Consider the following 19,653-nt stretch of genomic DNA (forward strand, 5'->3'; position numbering starts at 1 on the left):
GAGGCCTCTCTCCCGTGGAAGCCCAGTCATCCTTCATTTTCCTGCCCCAACGTATCTCTGTAAAATGGAAAGTGTCTCTCTCAAAGCGGGGAAGCCACAGGCGTGGAGCATTTCCTGCGCGCCTGGGTACCTGTGTGCTGTCAGTCTGCTTTTGTGAGGGAAGGTAAGGCCACCAGCGGCAGAGAGGCCACACCGGGTTCCCCTGCGTCGCTGACCAACCAGCCGACCTCACCCCCATCCCGAGCTTCGCCGCCACTCCCAGGATGTGAGATGGGGTGAAAACTTAACCCCTTCAGGAAGCTGGAAGGAGAAGTGAATGTTCTCCATAAACTTCCTATTTCAGATTCCTAGGTGGACTAGTCTAGTCTCAACTCTGGGCTGAGAGGCAGGTATCCAGTTGGTGAGAGTCTTAGGTCCTCCAAAAGCCTAAGGAGCACTTGGCACCTGGAGAGATTTGTGGGGGTGGGGGCGCGGGGGGACGCCTTGGCCTCTGGCTCTGTTGATGACTGGGCGCCACAGAGCCGAAGCACGGTGCCATCCTCTCTCCCTCCTGGACTTCTCAGGGGACCATTGTAGGACCCTTTCCGGGACACCAAAGTTGGTCCTTCCTCTAGATAAGCCTTGAAGGCCAGGCCACCATGAGAGTGAGAATGGTAAGGGTGCCGACTTAGGTCCTCCCCCGCCCCAGCCCACACTCCCACGGCATGCTCTAAGAACCCACCAGAAGCCACCCCAGGCTGCCAGAAGGGGTGGGCTTCAGGGCACACGCAGACACAGGGGTCTGGACTCTGGTCTTTTGAATCCCGCCTCACTGAAGTCTCTTCCCTCCTGCTTTTCTCAAGGGACAGGAAAATCACGTCCCAACCATTTCCCCCATCTCCCCCACCGCCCCCCAAGCAGAGTGAATTCCAGACTGCCTAGTCACTTGAACAGCATTTACCTGGTTGGAAGTGCTGGGAAGACCCACCCCCACCCCTCCCCAGAGCTCCACTGGCCAGCAGAGCTCAGAAGCTCAGCTGTCTGGCCTCCTGCCTTTTGGTTCAGTCTTCTGTCCTGGCAGTCGACATTTGAGCTGAGTCATGTCTAAATGAACAGTTTCTCCAGACACCTGTCTCCTCTCTCTGCGGCACGAGGAAGCCGCCTTTGAGAGCCGTGGGCTTGGGCCTAGTAGCCTTTTCATGGACTGTTTCAAAAGAAGGCTGTTCTTGGGGGAGCCTGGGTGGCTCAGTGGGTTGGGCCGCTGCCTTTGGCTCAGGTCGTGATCTCAGGGTCCTGGGATCGAGCCCCGCATCGGGCTCTCTGCTCAGCAGGGAGCCTACTTCCCCCTCTCTCTCTGCCTGCCTCTCTGCCTGCTTGTGATCTCTGTCAAATAAATAAAATCTTTAAAAAAAAGAAGGTTGTTCTTTCTGGTCTAGGTGCCCTTCCCTTCCACTCCTGTGAGGTGGGACACACTTGAGGCTGAGCCTGGTTTTACTTTCTGTTGCTCTTCTTCCTATCCTTAGTGTGGAGTGCCAATCCTCACTCGTAAACCCTCCAATTTCATTATCTGGTGGCGAAGCAGCCAGGTTGGGAGACAGCCCCTCTCGTCAAATGAATTGGGGAAAAACGTAATGTGGATGATTAAAATATAAATCAATTAGAGTAATCCAGTCTGCTCAATAATCTGTACTTAAGAGCTAAACATCTTGAATTTAATAATGTACTTATTAAAGATCCATTTAACTCTGGGGCTATAATTATGCCTTTATAATGCTCTGTCAGCTTCTTGCCACTCTAGGTTTTTTTTTTTAAAAGGCACTCCTAATTTCTTATAATTATTTTAATGTAATTTTGGAATAATTTTTATTCATTTTTTTTTTTAAGTTGGATCATGAAACAGCTTTTTGGTCCTGGTGGTGCATTTTTCTTAAGACAACTAGCGATACTGATTTTATACTTTTCTTTTTTTAAAAAAGATTTTATTTATTTATTTGACAGAGAGAGATCACAAGTAGAAGGGCAGGCAGAGAGAGAGAGGGAAGCAGGCTCCCCGCTGAGCAGAGAACCCGATGCAGGACTCGATCCCAGGACCCTGAGATCATGACCTGAGCCAAAAGCAGCGGCTTAACCCACTGAGCCACCCAGGCGCCCCCTGATTTTATACTTTTCAAGAAGTATCTGAATGAACAGAACCCGGTGTCCTCATTCATTCACTTTTTAGCAAACTTACTGGATGTCAACTGTGAGCGCAAAACTCAGTATCAATCCTAACTCCTGTCCTGATTTTTTTTTGAAGGATTCAGCATATAATTTCTTCCTTTATCAAACTTTTAGAAATTTTTTAAGATTTTTTTAATGTATTTATCTGAGAGAGAATGAGTGAGAGAGAGCATGAGAGAGGAGAAGGTCAGAGGGAGAAGCAGACTCCCCAAGGAGCTGGGAGCCCGATGCGGGACTCGATCCTGCAAGTCCCGGATCATGACCTGAGCCAAAGGCAGTCACTCAACCAACTGAGCCACCCAGGCGCCCCTCTTCCTTTATCAAACTTTTAATAGAAAATGTTTCAGGTTGGCCAAAGTTAGAGACGTCTCAAACTGGATACTTTAAAAATTTTACCTTTCATGTCTTAGACCAGAGACGCAAAAGAAAGAAACATGGAAACTCTCCCAACCCCACGCAGATACCGAGATATGCACAAACTTGTGCGTGGACTTTCAGTGGTGTGATGGCCCCATGAAGACTGTTGGGATCTGTAGGGACTGCTGTTTAGAGAGGTACTAGCAGATGATTGAGTCAGCCACTCAGAGGTTCTTGAGACCCAGGCAGGAAATGAGAAGCTTCTCCTGTAAGTTGTGGGAAGCCACAGAAAGCCGTTGGGAAAAGCAGGCTTCTGGAAGTATAATCCTACAGTAGTATAAAATACAGGTTTGAAGGCCAGACAGAGGCTGAGGTTTGGAATGGAGGTTTGGGGACTTAAATCTGGATAAGCCTCACTTGGGTTATAAACGAAGGTGAGAAATGGGAATAAGGCAGTGAGTTTGAAAGAGAAAGCGATCGTGTGAAAACTGGGTCACTAGATGGTCCTGACTTCCTTCCTGGACTCAAAACCCCCGTGGTTTTGCCACAGTTCTCACATCTGTCTCTCCCCCATGGAGACTCAGCTACTGAGCACCTTTGAAGAAGCCCCTAATCCAAGCAATGGATACCATTTATTCACTAATTTTTTTAGAAGATTTTGAAAGCTTTTTTTTTAAAAAAAATTTTTTTAATAAAAACTATTTCTTTTAAATAAATGCCATTAAATCTTTTTAATAAATACCATGTAATAAATGCCATGTATTTATTTTTTTTTAAAGATTTTATTTATTTGAGAGAGAGTGAGCATGCACGTGAGAGAGAAAGAGAGAGCACGAGGTGAGGGAGAAGGAGAAGCAGGCCCCCCACTGAGCCAGGAGCCCGATGCGGGGCTCGATCCCAGGACCCTGAGCCAAAGGCAGAGGCTTAACCACTGAGCCACTCAGGGGCTCCACTTAAGAGAATTTTGGTCACAACTTTTGTTTATTCTTTTTATTGTTTAAAGCACTTTCATGTAAAGAGAGGAACTTCCAGGTTCAGCGTGGTTGAGGCTATTTGCTTGTTGCCTTTGGTTGCTTCTCCTTCCTCACTGTAGCTGGTTTTCTTCCCTTCTCTCCTCCGCCCCTCTGCAGTCGATACTCAACTCAGAGTCTCCTCATTGGGTCCCTTCCTCCCCTCAGCCCCCAGTCACCCACTGGACTCATCTCCCCGAGGCCCCATCGGATGTGTGACACTTGGGCTCAGGGACCTCTGTCCACACTTTCAGAATAGAGTCTCCCGGTGACTAACCATAGTTCAGTTCGGAATAGAGTCTCCCGGTGACTAACGCCTGCCTATGCGGTTTTGATCCCACCACCTCCTCTTCTCCCCGGAAGCTCAGCCCCCCTTCCCCTCTGCTGGCAGCCCGGCCCACCGTCCACATCCAGCCTCTCCTCCCACATCTGGGCAGATTTCCCTTCATTTGTTCTCTCCGTTGCCCTAAAATGTGAAATCCCGCTTCCAAAGATACTTCTCAGAAAAACTGCATTCTTTGGCTCCAAAGCCCTTGTCATGGAACTACCTCCCATCCTCTGTGCTGCTTTCTTTTCTAATCAGTTTTTTTCTTTTTTTAAAAGATTTTATTTATGTATTTGACAGAGATCACAAGTAGGCAGAGAGGCAGGCAGGAGGTGGCGGGGGGGTGGTGGTGGGACACAGGCTCCCCGCTGAGCAGAGAGCCCGATGCAGGGCTCGATCCTAAGACCCTGAGATCATGACCTGAGCGGAAGGCAGAGGCTTTAACCCACTGAGCCACCCAGGCGCCCCTAATCAAAGTCTTTTTTAAAAAATGGAAAGTCTTGGGGGCATCTGGGTGGCTCAGTAGGTTAAGTGTCCGACTCTTGAACTCAGCTCAGGTCTTGATCTCGGGGTGGTGAGTTCAAGCTCTGCTGAAAATAAAAGGGGCGGTAGGCGAGGGAGGTCTTCACTTTCTCTCCAGTCATGAAACACTAAAACTTCAGCCAGTGCCGCTTCCTTGTCCTTCCTCACGTTGATCTGGAAAGTTGCCGAGAGCCCGTGATTCTGCCACCTGGCTGGATCTCGTCGTCTGCCAGGCCCCTTCATGCCCTGCCTGCGTTCTAGTCACTTCCCCTTCAGAGGATTGCAGTGGCCTCTCGTTACTCTCTGCCACCTGTGTCTTCCAGTTCAAGCTCCCATTGCTGTTTCAGTGCTAGTCCTAGAAATAAATCTGTGTTTTCTCCATCACGCTCATTAACACGAAGCTCGTCCCCCACCCAGACACTCTCGATCTCCTCCACTGTGTTCTACTTTCTCTTTAACACCCCCCCCCCAAACACGCTTCTTCAAACACAGTGCACAGTTGACTTAGTTGTCCTGTGTGTTACCGGCTCTGCCCCCTGCCCTCCCAGCCAAAGAAAGCTCCATGAGTTGGGGTTCTTAGCTGTTCTGTTTGCTGACCTAATTCAAGCCTCTGGTACATGGTGAGCACTCAGTACATATCTGTTGCCTGTCATAATGTCCATGCCTGTCTTCACATTCTCGTCCTTTCCTCTCTGGTTGTAGAATAAAACCCAGACGCCTGATAGAAACTTCCCGAAGCTTGCCTACTGGCCCTCCAGACTCCTCCAACCCCCGTCCCTCACCGTGGCTCTCCATCTCACGTAGCTTAAGTGATGCTCACGATCTGATGGGTTTCTGGACGGGCCGTGGTCTTTCAGCCTTCTCTGTTTCTTTGGGGTCCGTTCTCTTTCCAGAGATCTGCGTCTCTGTCTTTCCTACATGGGGGGAACAGTTCCTCCTTTTTCAAAGTCTGGCCAAAAATGTCCCCTCCTCTGGGTCTCCTCCAGGGTTGAGAAGAATTAGTCTCCCTCTCCCTTAGGCTTCCTTTGAATTCTGTATGGTCACTCCTGGTGTGCAGGGGAGACCCCGGGTCTCCTCCCCTGACTCTGCCCTGTCACATCTGGGGCTGCTGGGTATCTGCCCCAGAAACGATCGCGGTGTCTGTAGGATGTCACGTAGTCACTTACTGCGGGGGTTGAAGGGAGGAGCTGCTGCGCATTGGACCACATAGTCAAAGGTTTGAGGACCGTCACCATGCAATATGTCCAGATTGTCGCCGCCCTCACCCCCACACCTGTGCCTGCCCCATGTTCCCTGTTTCCATCTGTGAGGGCTGTCACTCCGCTGACCTGAATCTGGACACTGGGAGTGATCCCCCTCCTCTCCCTCAGGTCACCCAACTAGGGCTCGTTGACTTTGTTCCCAGACATCTCCCAAATCTTCCCTTCATCCTGCTGTTGGGAGCCTTTGCCAGCCCGTCATCTCTGTCACCAAGCACACTGCCTGGCACATGGGGGCAGGTGCCATAGATCTATTTCTTGAATCGGTGAGTCTCTGAGTTCAGACCACTTGAGGCAACAACAGGCAGATGACCAGGCTGTGAGATCGAGCTCCTGAGAAAGCCCTAATGTTGCAAAAGTCTGGGCAATTCTTCTGGAGATGGCGTTAGAGGCCCAACAGAGTGGTTTGGGGTCAGTACCACAGCTCGTGATGTAACCGGACTTTCTAGAACAGTGAATCTCTCTCCCCCTCCTGATTTTGCTGAGGGGGTTACTTTTTTCTAATTACCTCTGTCCTAAAAATTCAAATCCAGGTATATGTCCCTCACTGGGATATGTAAATTCTCACATAAGTGAGATAAGGGTTTGTTTGCTTACAAGTGATGAAAGAGGTCAGGGCGATTGTGACCGCTAAGGAAGGCTCCACCAGACGTGCTGAGTTTGAAGGTCTTCATGCCCTCACACATGGGGTTACTGGGATTAGTCCAGATGTGCCCTCAAGTCCCTTCCAGCTTCCAACTTCTAAGAATAATACTATTATTATAGCAAAATGACAGGAACAAGAAAACTTAGAGTTGTAAAGTCTCATGAAGGGTGAGCGATTCTAAAATCAGCCTCGGGTGGGGACACTCCCTCGACTGATTCGGGTGCTGCTTTGGGGCTGGGCAAAGCAGGAAGGAAAGTCGTGGGTGGTGGAGGCATTGGCTTTGGAACAGACAGTTGATAAATGTTTTCTCCCTCCTCTTTTCTCAGCAGATGGTGGGGTAGTGATTGCATCTGCCAAGTCTTATCTGAGATCTCGCTGGACTACTAGTTACCCAGATGGTCACTTGACTCCTCTGATGCCCTCTTCCTGCCTCCCTGGGGAATCTTGATGTGTCGAGAGGGTTCTGTTCCTCCTTTTTGCCCTCCCCCTCAGGTCTAAGTTGAGGGCTGGGTACATGTGGGGTGCTCTGGGTCCATAGGGTTTGGCTGACTGTCTCCAGGCTGTAGAACACATTGGTGTGACTTCCATTCCAAAAGGCAAAAAAGAGAAATGGAACTTCGATCATGTGGTTTCTGTGATCTGTAACCATGGAAAACGTCGGCCATCTGCGAGGATCCCATTTTAACACTTTTTTCCTCCCTCTCTCTTTCCACCTCTTTCTCGGGGGGAAAAACAGCTGAGGAAGTGGAGAGGCTGGCGGCCATGCGTTCCGACTCCCTTGTCCCAGGCACACACACCCCTCCCATCCGGAGGAGAAGTAAGTTCGCCAACCTGGGAAGGATCTTCAAGCCTTGGAAGTGGAGAAAGAAGAAAAGCGAGAAGTTCAAGCACACATCCGCAGGTAAGATGATTGCTTCCCTCGTTCCTCTTTGGGAGCTGGTGGACTTGAACTCTGTATGTTAATTAGAATTTAATTACTGTAAATGATCTGAACTGAAGTGGGGGGAATCGAGCCTGAGGATTGCTCTTGTGTCAAATAAATCTTGGGTGCACTTGAAAATGGCTTTCAGATCCCGCGTGTTTCCTTGTATCTCTGGCTTTTTGTTGTGTTTTGATCTGCCGCTTGTGTTCAATCTATAAATATCTGAGCTTAGAATTCCACCTTTTCTGTGATTGAATGCTTTTATTCCACCACTGACAACTCATTTCTTATTATTCAGCCCCCCCCCCCCCACTTCTTGGTGAAGATCAACACAGAGCAGAGAGTAAGTTAGATATGGTCTTTGGCAGAGGAGACGAGGTTATTCTATGGAGGAGAAATCCTGAATGAACGATTGTTGGACATGGCAGGAAGACGCTGCAAAATGAAATCTGAGCATCCCTGTAAGGGCAGGGACAATGCTACAGCTCATGGCTTACGTGGGCAGCAGAAGAATTGGAAGAAAGTCAGCCTAGCTGACAGGTGAAGAGCTTAGATTGTGGGGTCAGACTGTGTAGGTTCAAGTCCCAGCTCTGATACTTGGTAGTTATATGACCTTGCTCAGTTTTTTTAAAATCTCTGTACCTCAGCTTTCCCATCTGTAAAATAGAGCTAAGAACAGTACAGGATTTAAAATTGTGAGTTTATGTGGCAGGCTGTGTGGATCTATTTTAAATGAGTAGGAGTGTGCAGAGGGAAGTGTATAAGGAAAGAGGTCTGATTTACCTCTGTGGGGTTTGAGAGAAGATGATGGAATAGCGATGCAGATGCTTTTGGTTTGTTTTGTTCTGATTTGGCTCATTAAATGCTCAGGTCATTCCAGGCCTACACGCCAGGGCTTTCCTCTGCTCCGTCCTCTTTTTTTTTTTTTTTTTTTAAGATTTTGTTCATCTATTTGAGAGAGAGAGAGAGAGATCACAAGTAGGCAGAGAGTCAGGCAGAGATTCCTGATGCGGGGCTTGATCCCAGGACCCTGAGATCATGACCTAAGCCGAAGGCAGAGGCTTAACCCACTGAGCCACCCAGGCGCCCCTGCTCCGTCCTCTTTATCCTCGAAAACTCAAGCCGCCCTCTCTCCCCCTGAGAATCATCACCTCTTCTGTTTCTTGGTCCCTCCCCCCTTCTTCACCCCCAATTAACCATGAAGTAGGAGATGGGGCCGCTGGTTGTACCTGAACTTGAGTCCACAAATCTGGAAATTTTATTTTATTTTTCAAAAGATCGGCTTATTTGAGAGAGAGAGAAGGGGGAGGAGCAGAAGGAGAGAGACAAGGAGACTCCCCGACGAGCAGGGAGCCCCATGTGGAGCTCAATCCCAGGACCCTGGGATCATGACCTGAGCCAAAGGCAGATACGTAACCGACTGAGCCCCCCAGGTACCCCAAGATTTGGGAATTTTAGTGCTAATTGCTGTGGGGAATGAAAGTGAATAGCAAACATGGGAAAGCTGCAGAAAGTCTTGATATCTTAAATAGTTCTCATGGACACCGCCAGCTGATGTTTCCCGACTCTTCCTTTGCTGGAAGTCCCAGGGTCCTGTTGCTATAACCTGTTAATTCTTGAGATGGGAACACACCTCCAAATTCGAGAAATCTCAAAATTGTCATCCGGGGGACTGCGTCCCTGCACCTGACTGCATTCTGCAGCCTCGGGGTCATTGTCCAGGTGTAATGCAACCTGCAGGCCTTCCATGTGTTTCTAGAAGCTGCGGAGATATTGACATGGGAACCAAACCTTAGAGGGATGATGGCTCTGTATACCCCCACCCGGAGTGAAACTACATCATTGTCTCCGGAGAAATATTAAATATGTCCTTTAGACAAAGGTGTAAGACACTTGAAGAATGAAAAAGGAAGTGTTCTGTGAACCCTGGAAGAAAGAACAAAGTTTCAGGGCGCCTGGCTGGCTCAGTCGGTTGAGCCTTGATTTCAGCTCAGGTCACGATCTCAGGGTGGTGGGATTGAGCCCACGTCAGGCTTCAAGTTCAGCAGGAAGTCTGAGATTCTCTCCCTCTGCCCCTCACCGTACACGCTCTGTCTCCCTCCCTCCCACCCTCTCATAAGTCTTTAAAAAAAAATTTTTTTTTCCATGAGGTCCCTAACAATGGTCTTCCTGACTCTGCTGTGGAAAATGGCTTATAATGACCCAAATACTTATTTAACTATGGCTGTTCATCAGCACGAATCCGTGAATGATGGTGTGGCTGATGCCTTGCTCCCGGCTAATCGGGACCTTTTTCTGTCTGTTTGGGAAGACCTTGAGATAAAGCTCACATCCTTCTTGCGTGGGAAGATAAGTGTGCTGACTTCTTCTAGATGTTGGAAAACTAGTCCTTGGACAGATGCAAATACAGGGCCATCAGACGACATGTGGATTGTTAAGAGTTTAGACACTGATTTTCTTTCAAAGTCTTTGGGGAAAAAAATTAAAACATGTGACAGGCAAAGTTGCATTTTGAATCATTCTTATCGTTAACTATTCTTAGCAAGCTCTTGTGACCTCTTAGGCCTAACAGATTAATTTGGCAGTTGAATGTGATATTTGAATATAGATTTGGGATTTTTTTTGTTGGTTTTTTTGTTTGTTTGTTTTTTGTATTTTTAAGGGACATTCAGCTCCTGAAGCAGAAAAGGTTGAGGATATACTACAGAATATCTTTATATACAGATAGATGGAGGGATGCTTGAACTTATTGAAACAATTCTGTTTTTTTTAAAGAAGTCAATGGTTTGTACTAGAGTATCCTTTGTATTTAACTGGATTCAGAATATTATTCCTTATTTTTAGAGAAATGTATGGTGCCAGTTCTTAGCCCAAAGGAGAAAAAAAAATGGACAATGCAAGGGTGTTTGACATGATAAATTGTATATATATTCAAGTAAAACTTTGAAACTATCCTATGCATTGATAAGAGGCAAATATTACATACACAAGAGGATTGTTTGATTATGGGGTTGTTCATGGTTGGCCAGTTTTAGCTGGTGTGCATATATCCATCTTCTCTGTGGGTGTAATGCCCTTTCATATGTAAAATAAGGTCCACAGTTTTAAATACAAAGACTGAGTCCATGTATCCATTTATAGTATGCAGTTGTAACTTCTTTTTAAACACATGAAAGGACAACGCATGCTTGCCTGTTTGTATTTCCACAGTGAGTTCCACTACAGTGTGCCATCATTAGCTAGTTTTCCTGTAACTCAAGTTACGGGTCAGGGCTGTCTGGGTATATACCACGTCTTCAGAGATACGCCCAGAAATACTGCTTCGTAAATTGCATAACAATAAGCAAACTATGTGGGAAATTTATAATCTCCACGCGTCCCTCAGTTTTGGCATCAACAACTGTATGTGTTTTTCAACTCTCTCCCCATCCGTATCTCGGGCTGCTCATACAACCTTCCTATGCCAGGTCGAAGGCCAGTGTCCTGACAAGGCCTGCAGCAGTAAGCCCCCAAGACTGAGCTCCAGATGGTGGCAATAACCCTGGAGGAGAAAACAGCCCCGCATCGCATCGTAGCCGTAGGGAAACAACAGTGATGGCTAGAAGGTAAAATAGCAGGTTCGCCAGGACGTGATCTTTACAAGCTCTCTGGCCTGCCCTCCGGGGCCGGGCCCGGGGCCTGCGAAACAGCCAGCCTGACACGCCCAGCTTCCTGCGTGGCATCGGCAGCACACCCCCACAGCTGCTCGGGGAACAAAGACAAATGATAACATCCCCTCCAAATTAGAACAGGCAGCGCCTCCCCAAAATAGTCCCCTGCAACCCTCTTCTCCAAATTCCTTGAAAATGAGGACTGTATTTATAGAAAAATAGAACTGGCAGGAATAAACCATGAAGATGCCACTGAGTTATGCTTTTATTTCCTCTTTGACAGAAAATCAGAAGCGGTAGGGGGTTGGCCCTGGAGATCTGCAACGTGCCAACATTCCCTTTGTGCTTCTAAACATTTCCGCATACCTAAGGCCATGAGCAACGCGATATTTTTAAAAATTTAAAAAAAAAAAAAAAAAAGCCTACCCATGCTGAAACTGGACCCGTTCTGAGGATGTATAACTGTGACGAAAACCAGACCTTGCTGGTGACCTTGTGGTGTGCACAGAGTAGTGGGGAGGCAGGCAATTAAAACACAAGAATACAGGCAGGATCACAATCGTGACAAGGGCAGTGACGGAAAGGTACTTGGAAAAATGAGGACACTAGATGCAGTCTGAGAGATCAGAGTAACGGTCCCGAGGAAGAAAAGTTTGAACTGAATTCTGGCGGAGGAGTAACATATAGAAAATGAGCCCCCCAGGCAGTAAAACAGCTTGTGCAAAGGCCCTGTGGTAGGAAAAAATTAGGGATGAACAGGCTGGGAAGGCAAGGAAGCTAGCAGCTATAGAGTGGAGAGTTGGACTATGGTATCAGCCGAGGCTGGAGAGGTCACCAAAGGCTGGACCCTCACTGGGCCTTCATTCTGCACAGCAGATTAGACAAGGGTATGAGTGATTCCAGGAAGACTGGTTAGGCCATATGCAGGTTATGATGACTTGGACTAATATTTGCTGGTAGAAATGGATGCATTTGAGAGATGTTATAAGGAGTAAGTGAGAGGACTTAATGTCCAGTTGGGTTTAAGAGGGAGAGAGATAAGTGTCACATTTGACACTCTAGGGCTGGTTTACAGTATATGGTGTGGCCTTTCCTGAGACAAGCATTTTGGAAGAGTGGCGGGCTTGGAGGAGTCAGGGAAGGATGGGGTTGTGGGGGAGGGGGGAGGGGAGGGGAGAAATAATTTCCATTTCAGGTGTGGATTGGAGTTGATTTTGTGGTATCCAAAGCTGGGAGTTGAATATATGGGGTGCAAAAAAGGGGTCTGGACTGGGTGCATCGATCTTGGGTCTTTGTTTACCCACATTAGAGTGATGACCATGTGGGAATTGGGCTAGGGAACAAGTATAGAATGGAAAGAATGGAAAGAAAAGAGGAAGACTCTCATCACTAGAGACTAGACAGAGGAGGATAAACTCATAAAGGAGATCGAAAGGCCGTGACTTTTCCTGCAGGATTTATTTCATTCAGCGTTATACACTCTGGTTCCTTCCATGTTGCTGCAACATGGCAGGATCTCATTCTTTTTGTGGCTGAGTAATATTCCACGTTTTCTTTTTCCATTCACCTGTGGGTGGACACCTGGGCTGTTCTCCTCATTTGGCTCTTGTGGATCCTGCTGCAATAAACTTAGAGGTACATATATCTTTTCAACTTAGTGTTTTTATTTTCTTTGGGTAACTGCCCAGTAGTGGAATTGCAGGATCCCAGGGCAGTTCTATTTTTCATTTTTCGAGGAAGCTCCATGCTGTTTTCCACGGTGGCTGCTCCCACTTGCCTTCCCCCCAGCAGTGCGTGAGGGGTATTTTTTTTTTCCTACATCCTCACTAATATGTGTTAACATCTTGGGTTGATTGCTTGCTTTATTTTATCCCCTCTGGCAGGTGTAAAGGGATGTCTCGTGGTTTTGACTTGCATTTCCCTGGGGATTAATGTTGAGCTTCCTGTGTCTGTTCGTCATCTGTATGTCTTCTTCGGAAAGATGTCTACTGAGGTCCTCCACCCGTTTTTTGTTTTGTTGTTGTTGTTGTTGTTGTTGTTTTTATTTGTCAGAGAGAGAGAGCGAGCACATGCAGACAGAATGGCAGGAAGAGACAGAGAGAGAAGCAGGCTCCCTGCTGAGTAAGGAGCCCGATGTGGGACTCGATCCCAGGAACGCTGGGATCATGACCTGAGCTGAAGGCAGCCGCTTAACCAACTGAGCCACCCAGGCGTCCCCTCCACCCGTTTTTTTAATTGATGGTCTCAAGCGGGTGGGAGGGGCGATGGGTGAAACAGGCAAAGGGGATTAAGAGAACACTCACCACGATGATCGCTGAGAAATGTGTAGAATTGTTGAATCCTTACATGCTACACCTACAAGTAGTAGAACACTATATTATTAATTATATTTCATTTTTAAAAAAGAGAAAAAAAAGCAGTAGCCAGAGAGGTAGGAGGAACACGGGAAGAATGTCGTGTGATAGGAGCCAAGAAGGGAAAATGTTTCAGGGAGGGTGCGGCGAACCACGTTCAGTATGGAGAAGCCAAGTGCAATACAGAAAAACAATCCTTGGAGCTCACTGATGACTTAGCAGAAGCTGTCTGGTGGATTATTGGGGATCGATGCCAGATTAGCGTGGAGTGAGGAATTAGTAGGAAATGGGGGGAAATGGGAATAAGGGTTTGGAGGAGTCTGGCTGGGAAGTGGCGGAAAGATGCAAAATGGGATGGACGCTGGAGGAGGTAGGCACGACTCCAAGGACGCGTGCGTGTGCTTTGATCCCAGGGGGCTGTGTGCCTTCTGACTTGTCATTGTCATCGTACGATGGAAGCGACAGAAGTGACGGGCCAGGGTGAGGGATCCAGTAGCGAGGGAGAGTGGGAAGATCTATGAGAGGGGAGAGGGGGTAAGGTGCTGAGAAGCCAGGGGTGGGTGCGAGGTAAGACGCAGATAGTAGGGCTCCTGTCAGAGAGGGAATGAAAGAGTTGGACAGCGGAGAGCCTGGCTGCAGGGAGAGGGAGAATCGAGTATGACTTTATCTGACAGCTGAGCTTTTCCACGTCGTAAGTCAGCTCATCGCTTGGTGGGGGGACGCCAGGAGTGGGACCTGCAGAGCGAACCCAGTTTCAGATTGATGATTACGACACCACAGGGCACTTGCGACTTTTTCCAGTGGCCTCGGTCATCCCAGTATAACTCTGGATAAAGCAGACAGTTGGGTCCTATTGGCAGTGGGGGGGAAGGAGGATTTGGCCAGATGGATTAAAAAGTGGGGGCAGGGGGCAGGGGAGCAGAGAAGGTTAGCACATTTGTATCCATTTCTTGGGGCTGGTGTAACCAATCCCCACAAATTTAGTGGCTTAGAACCATGGGAATTTATTCTCTCATGGTTCTGAAGGCCCAAAGCCCAGAATCAAGGTGTTGGCAGTGTTGGCTCCTCCCGGACCCTGAGGGGAAGTGTTTCGGAAGTCTCTCCTGATTCCTGGTGGCTGCTGGGCTATCCTTAGCATTCTTTGGCTTGTGGCTACAATGCTCTAATCTCGGCGTCTGTCTGCACGTGGCCTTTCCCTTGTGTCTCTCTATGTTGCCAGACTCCCTCTCCTTTCTCCGGTAAGGACAGTGCTCATTGGATGCAGGGTCTGCCCTATATCCAGGATCATCTTGTTCAGAGATCTTTCACTGAGTACATCTGCAAACACCTGATTTCCAAGTAAGGTCACACAGGTACGCTCTTAGGGCTTGAACTTATCCCTTTGTGGGGATACAGTTTAATCCACTACAATACTGACTTTAAATTGGATTTTAAAAAGGAAAGGTCCAGTGAATTGAGCACAATTAGAAAAGTCGATAGACTTGAGGTTCCAAAGGAGTCCAAGGCTTTTAGAACCGTCGGCGGGTCTGGTAGCCAGAAGCAAGCTAGGGGTGCAGGGGGCACCTAGGAACACAGCCACGTGTCACATTAGTGATTTTCAAAGCAGAGACAAAACACAGACTACAACCATGGCAGTGGGTGGCTGAGGTAGAGAAGTTAGGAAGTCACTAAAAACTGGTAAGCGATCCCATCCACGAACAGAGCCACACGTGCCTTATTTGCCAAACTGTGTGCCGATTTCATTTGCTCTCTTCTGTCAAGTAACAAAAGGAACTCTTTGGTTTTATCATTGAACTCATTCCTGAATTAACATTTTCTTGGAAAGCTTCTCTATTTCCCTTTTCCAAATGGAGAGGTTCCCGTTCATCATGTCTTTAAAGTACCACTCCCCGTGTGATTCATAGAAAGTCACAGGTCACCTTTTGAACATTCACTCCAGCTGTTAGAACACCCCCCCTAATATCCTGGTGGGATAAGGGGACAGCTTTGAAATAGGACTCACTGATGACCTGTTCCCCTGGGACACGCCAGGGGACTCCTGAACCATGGCATTGGTTAGTGTCGGTAGATCGGTGTCAGCTCCACCTAACGGCCAGCTATCAAGAAAGGCCAGGCCTGAATACACTGGGGGGCTCCCCTCGTGTTCATGATGGGGTCCAGGAAATAGCCTGCGTGCTTTTGCCCAGCATTCTGTCCAGCGTGATACCAGTGTCATGGCATGGGTAGGCAGGACACGTGCAGAAGCTCTCATGAGCCTAAGAGCGGGGAATGGAGCCCTGCTGCCCTTCTGCTCACCCCAGATCTCCCAATGGGACGAGAGCCAACCCTGTGAGCTAACCACTGTATCTAGTTGCCGGCTGCCCCTCTCCCTCAGGCCCAGACTCTGCTTCCTTCACTTCCTACATTGATGCACCCAGACTCACTAATGACTTGAGCAGCCACTCCTTTCTAGGAATGCCTTCCTGGGAAGCCCATGTCTCTGGAATTGTGGCTTTCCAAATAATTGTTGCATCTTGGTTAAGGGAAACTGTCTGTATTGGATTCTGCCTTTGGATGTGGTGTGATGGGCTTCGGAGCCCTTCAGAAAGAGCCCGCGGCTGATATCCAGGGTGGGTGGCTAGCATGCAAACCCCACATTGCCAGTTCCTCGCTACTAGGAACTCCTAGCATGTCCTGTGATGAGGGGAGGCTATATGCACTTCTTAGAGAAAGAGAAACCTTGAGGTTTTCGGGGAGGCTCATGTTGGCATCCTTTTGGATTGAAGGATTGAAGATCACTGTTGATAAGTGGAATCATTGCTTCTCTATCCAGCACAAGACCAGCTCTGCCCAGGGTAAAGGCCCTGAGGATCATCACTGGCACAGCTCTGGACCCAGAGTTTGTGTTTTTCCCACTCAGGCAGAGCGGTGAAATTGATTCATTGCAAACACTGGTGCTCGTGAACAGCCACGCGTGTACCTGAGAGGGCTGGTGTGCGCCTCTGTGCCCTAACTCTAGTGTTGCCTTGGATTGGATTCCCCTTTTCAAACTAACAAAGTAATATTTGCTCCTTGGGCAGAATTTAGGTTTTCAAACCTCTATAAGCCACAGAATGTTCAGTAAGGACATCAGCTTGGCATGTCATGTTTGTTCATGCACCAAGCACCGCCATTATCTCCAAAACTATAATGAGAACATCCATGGCTCCTGCCTCCCAGAGGTTATGGTCTTGAGGGCAAGATAGATAAAAAAGCCAGCAATTACAGTGAAGTATCCGTGATATTAGAGGAGACCCCCAGGGGCTCCAAGAACTCAAATTAGACAAACCCAACTGAGTTTACAGGTTAGCAGGAAAGACTCCTAGAGAAGTGGATGTTTAACCAAGGTGTTAGGCAATGAACATGAGGGAGTCCTCTCACCTGGTGGGAAGAACAGAGCCTAGGAGAGTCTGGAGAAGAGAGAAGGAGAGCTTGCCAATCCACAGCTTAAAAGGAAGACTGTGGTCTGAGGAGGATTGTTGGGGAAGAAACAGAGTAGTAAGAGTTGAAGAAGAAAAGGTAGGCAGGGATCTGCTCATTATGAAGGGCCTTACGAGGTCTGTTAGGGAGCCTGGACTTTATCCCAGTGCAGCATCCTATGGAAGCTGTCAGAAGATACTCCTTTTAAAAGATCATTCTTCCAGCACAGGAAAAGTTTGGAGTGTGACCAAACTTCATTTTCAAGTTTATAATCTAACCACGTCTGTGTATTTGTGGAATGAGAGAAAACTGGGATACAGTTTCGGGGACATCTTCTTGTGATCACGGAATCCAATGGGATATTGAGTATTCCTGTTGATTTCATTCCCAAGGAAACTGTTGGTGGAAGGTTGTGGGTGGTTGACGACGATGCGGGGACAGATGATGATAGCGCAGACTAAAATAGTGACATCAGGCCATGAAGACTGAGAAATCTTTAGGAGAGAGAATGAGCATAACTTGAATACAGATTGGTTGTGGAGGGTGAGAGAGAGGTAGAGAACCACTGAACAGGTAGTGGGTGGAGGTACCACTCACCCCCTCAGGGACACTGAAGACAAGTGGGTTGGTGGAGGAAATGATTCATTTGGGGGTATGCTGGCTTTCCTGTGTTTCTGAGATGCCCCAGATATTGGTTGTAGAGAACTGGGATCAGGAAAGATCTGGCTGAAAATGCGGATCTGAACGTCGTGAGTGCCTGTGGGTTCATTTGAAGCCATGTGATGGAAACTCCAAGGAGAAAATATGAAGTGGGAAGCAAGCTATGGCCTCAGGAGCAGCACCTTGAGGACCACAGATCTCTAAACTATGTGCCCAGGCAGTGGGGCCGTTGGGGAGACCAATTAGACTTACTAGAGAGCTAGGAAAGGGATGGGTGGTGTCACCTGTGCAGAACAGGAGAAAGTTCAGGAAAGGATATGGTTCCACTCTAGTGGGTCCTAATAGGATGGTAAGGAATTGAGACATAGCCCGTGTGTTTAGAGGCCACTCATCATTTGTGTCCTTAGGAGAACAGTTTTGGGGAAGCCTTCTGGCTGGGAATTAAGAAGCATATGAGGGCACCTGGGTGGCTCAGTGGGTTAAGCCGCTGCCTTCAGCTCAGGTCATGATCTCAGGGTCCTGGGATCGAGTCCTGCATCGGGCTCTCTGCTCAGCAGGGAGCCTGCTTCCTCCTCTCTCTCTCTGCCTGCCTCTCTGCCTACTTGTGATCTCTGTCAAATAAATAAATAAAATCTTAAAAAAAAAAAAGAAGCATATGATTGAGGTATGAAGGAGAGAAGAAGAAGTAGACTTCTTTTAAGAAGCTTGGCCAGGAGGGAGAAAGAAAGATGGTAGTGCCCGAAATGGGAACTGAGCTAGAGGGGAGGTGTTTTTTAAGATTGACTTGATTGTGTCAAGATGCAAAGTTTGCCTTAAGGTGGCTTTGGCATTCCAAGGGAAATAGAAGCAACAGCAGAGTGACTGTGAAGCCAAATGAATATATTTCCACACATTTTTCCGTAATGACATTTCTTGCGACTAGGAAAAACAAACATGCAAATAATTGAGCACTATTTAGCATGCATCTGATTTTAATAAGGAGTCATCAAATCAAGCTGTCTAGCCTTCAGCATCTGGCTAGATCACACATTCTCTTTGGATAACTGGATCCTTCCGTTTCTTTTAAGAAATAAGCCAAGCACGAACATGCAAAGAATATTCTTATTTGCATCTCCATCATGACCCAACCCAACATCTAGGGGTTGGAAGGCAAAGTAGACTTAATTGCCCAGTTTAAAAAAAAAAATGTCTGCTACAGCCTAAAGACTCTGGAAATCGGTACCTCCAGGGAGCTGGGATGGTGAATATGTCCTTGTTTCCTCTCAGGGTGACCTTCCTCCATCACTATAACAGGCTATAACATCTTTAACAACAGAGACACTGCCTTTTCCCCCTTGTCTCCTGGGATTGAGCAAACACCTGACATAGTAGGTTCCTAGTAAGTTCATATGGAACTGAAAGTCAGAGAGACCAGCCAGCTGTATGAGCTCCTCTGTTTCCCAAGATCTGAAAGCGGAGAAGTGAGGGCATTTACTGAAGCACAGAACACAAGGTCCCCACCTTCAAGAGACTTGCCATCTTTCATGATTGTTTTTCAGTTTTTCAGAATTGTACACAAGTCTGGTTCCGTGACATTGTGTGTTTAACTTCAGGTTATTGGGGCAGCACTGTCTTTTGGGGTTATCTCTTGCTCTGTAACAAAACACCGCCCAAGGTTGTAGTAGAGGAAGGCAACAATTTGATGGTCTTCTGTGACCTGATGATTGCCTGAGCTCAGCTGGGTGGTTCTTCAGCCAGTCTCTCTCGGGATCTCCTATGTCTGCAGACAGCTGGGGTTGGGGTCACCAGGAGGCTCCGTGTGGTGCAGGGCAAGCTGGACCCCTCCTTTCTTCCATGTATTCTCAGTACCATTCCATGTGGTCTCTCCAGCGGGATAGCTCGGGACCTCTAAGAGGGCAATGGGACAAGATGCCAGTTCTTTTAAGACTCAGTCCAGAATTGGCCCAGTATGTCATTCATGGTTTTCTCTTGGTTAAAAGAAGTCACGGGACCAGCCCAGACTTGTTTTGGGGGCAGACTAAACAAGGGTGTGTGCGCTAGGAGCATAGTTGATTGGGTACCATCTATAGAAGCCGACTATACCATTGTTCAGGGTGTAACAAGGCTACAGGTGTGGCTCGTTCTCTGCTTTCCAGGTTGAATGTGCTTCACCAATTCTTTGTCGAGAACAATGATAACAGTCATTCTTATGCCTTCTGTGCATGTGAAATACACTTGACCCTTTCCGTGCCTTAGGAACCCTCACTGCACAGCAGACCTCCACGCTATTGATAACTTAATTTGGCAGGTGAAGAACCCAAGGTCTGAAGGG

General features: G+C 47.7%; 1 protein-coding gene across 13 annotated transcripts in view; it reads left to right on the forward strand.

The window, feature by feature from the left end:
- PHACTR1 (phosphatase and actin regulator 1) overlaps positions 1 to 19,653 on the forward strand; it is a 562,751-nt gene that overhangs the window by 343,241 nt on the left and 199,857 nt on the right. For all 13 annotated transcript variants that reach the window (XM_082730196.1, XM_082730202.1, XM_082730204.1 and 10 more), the window contains one exon: positions 7,055 to 7,219. In XM_082730196.1, coding sequence (XP_082586322.1) covers positions 7,055 to 7,219 — 165 coding nt within the window. The remainder of the gene's footprint in view (positions 1 to 7,054; positions 7,220 to 19,653) is intronic.

The sequence above is a fragment of the Mustela nivalis genome (assembly GCF_964662115.1).
Source record: "Mustela nivalis genome assembly, chromosome: 5".
Lineage (NCBI taxonomy): Eukaryota > Metazoa > Chordata > Mammalia > Carnivora > Mustelidae > Mustela > Mustela nivalis.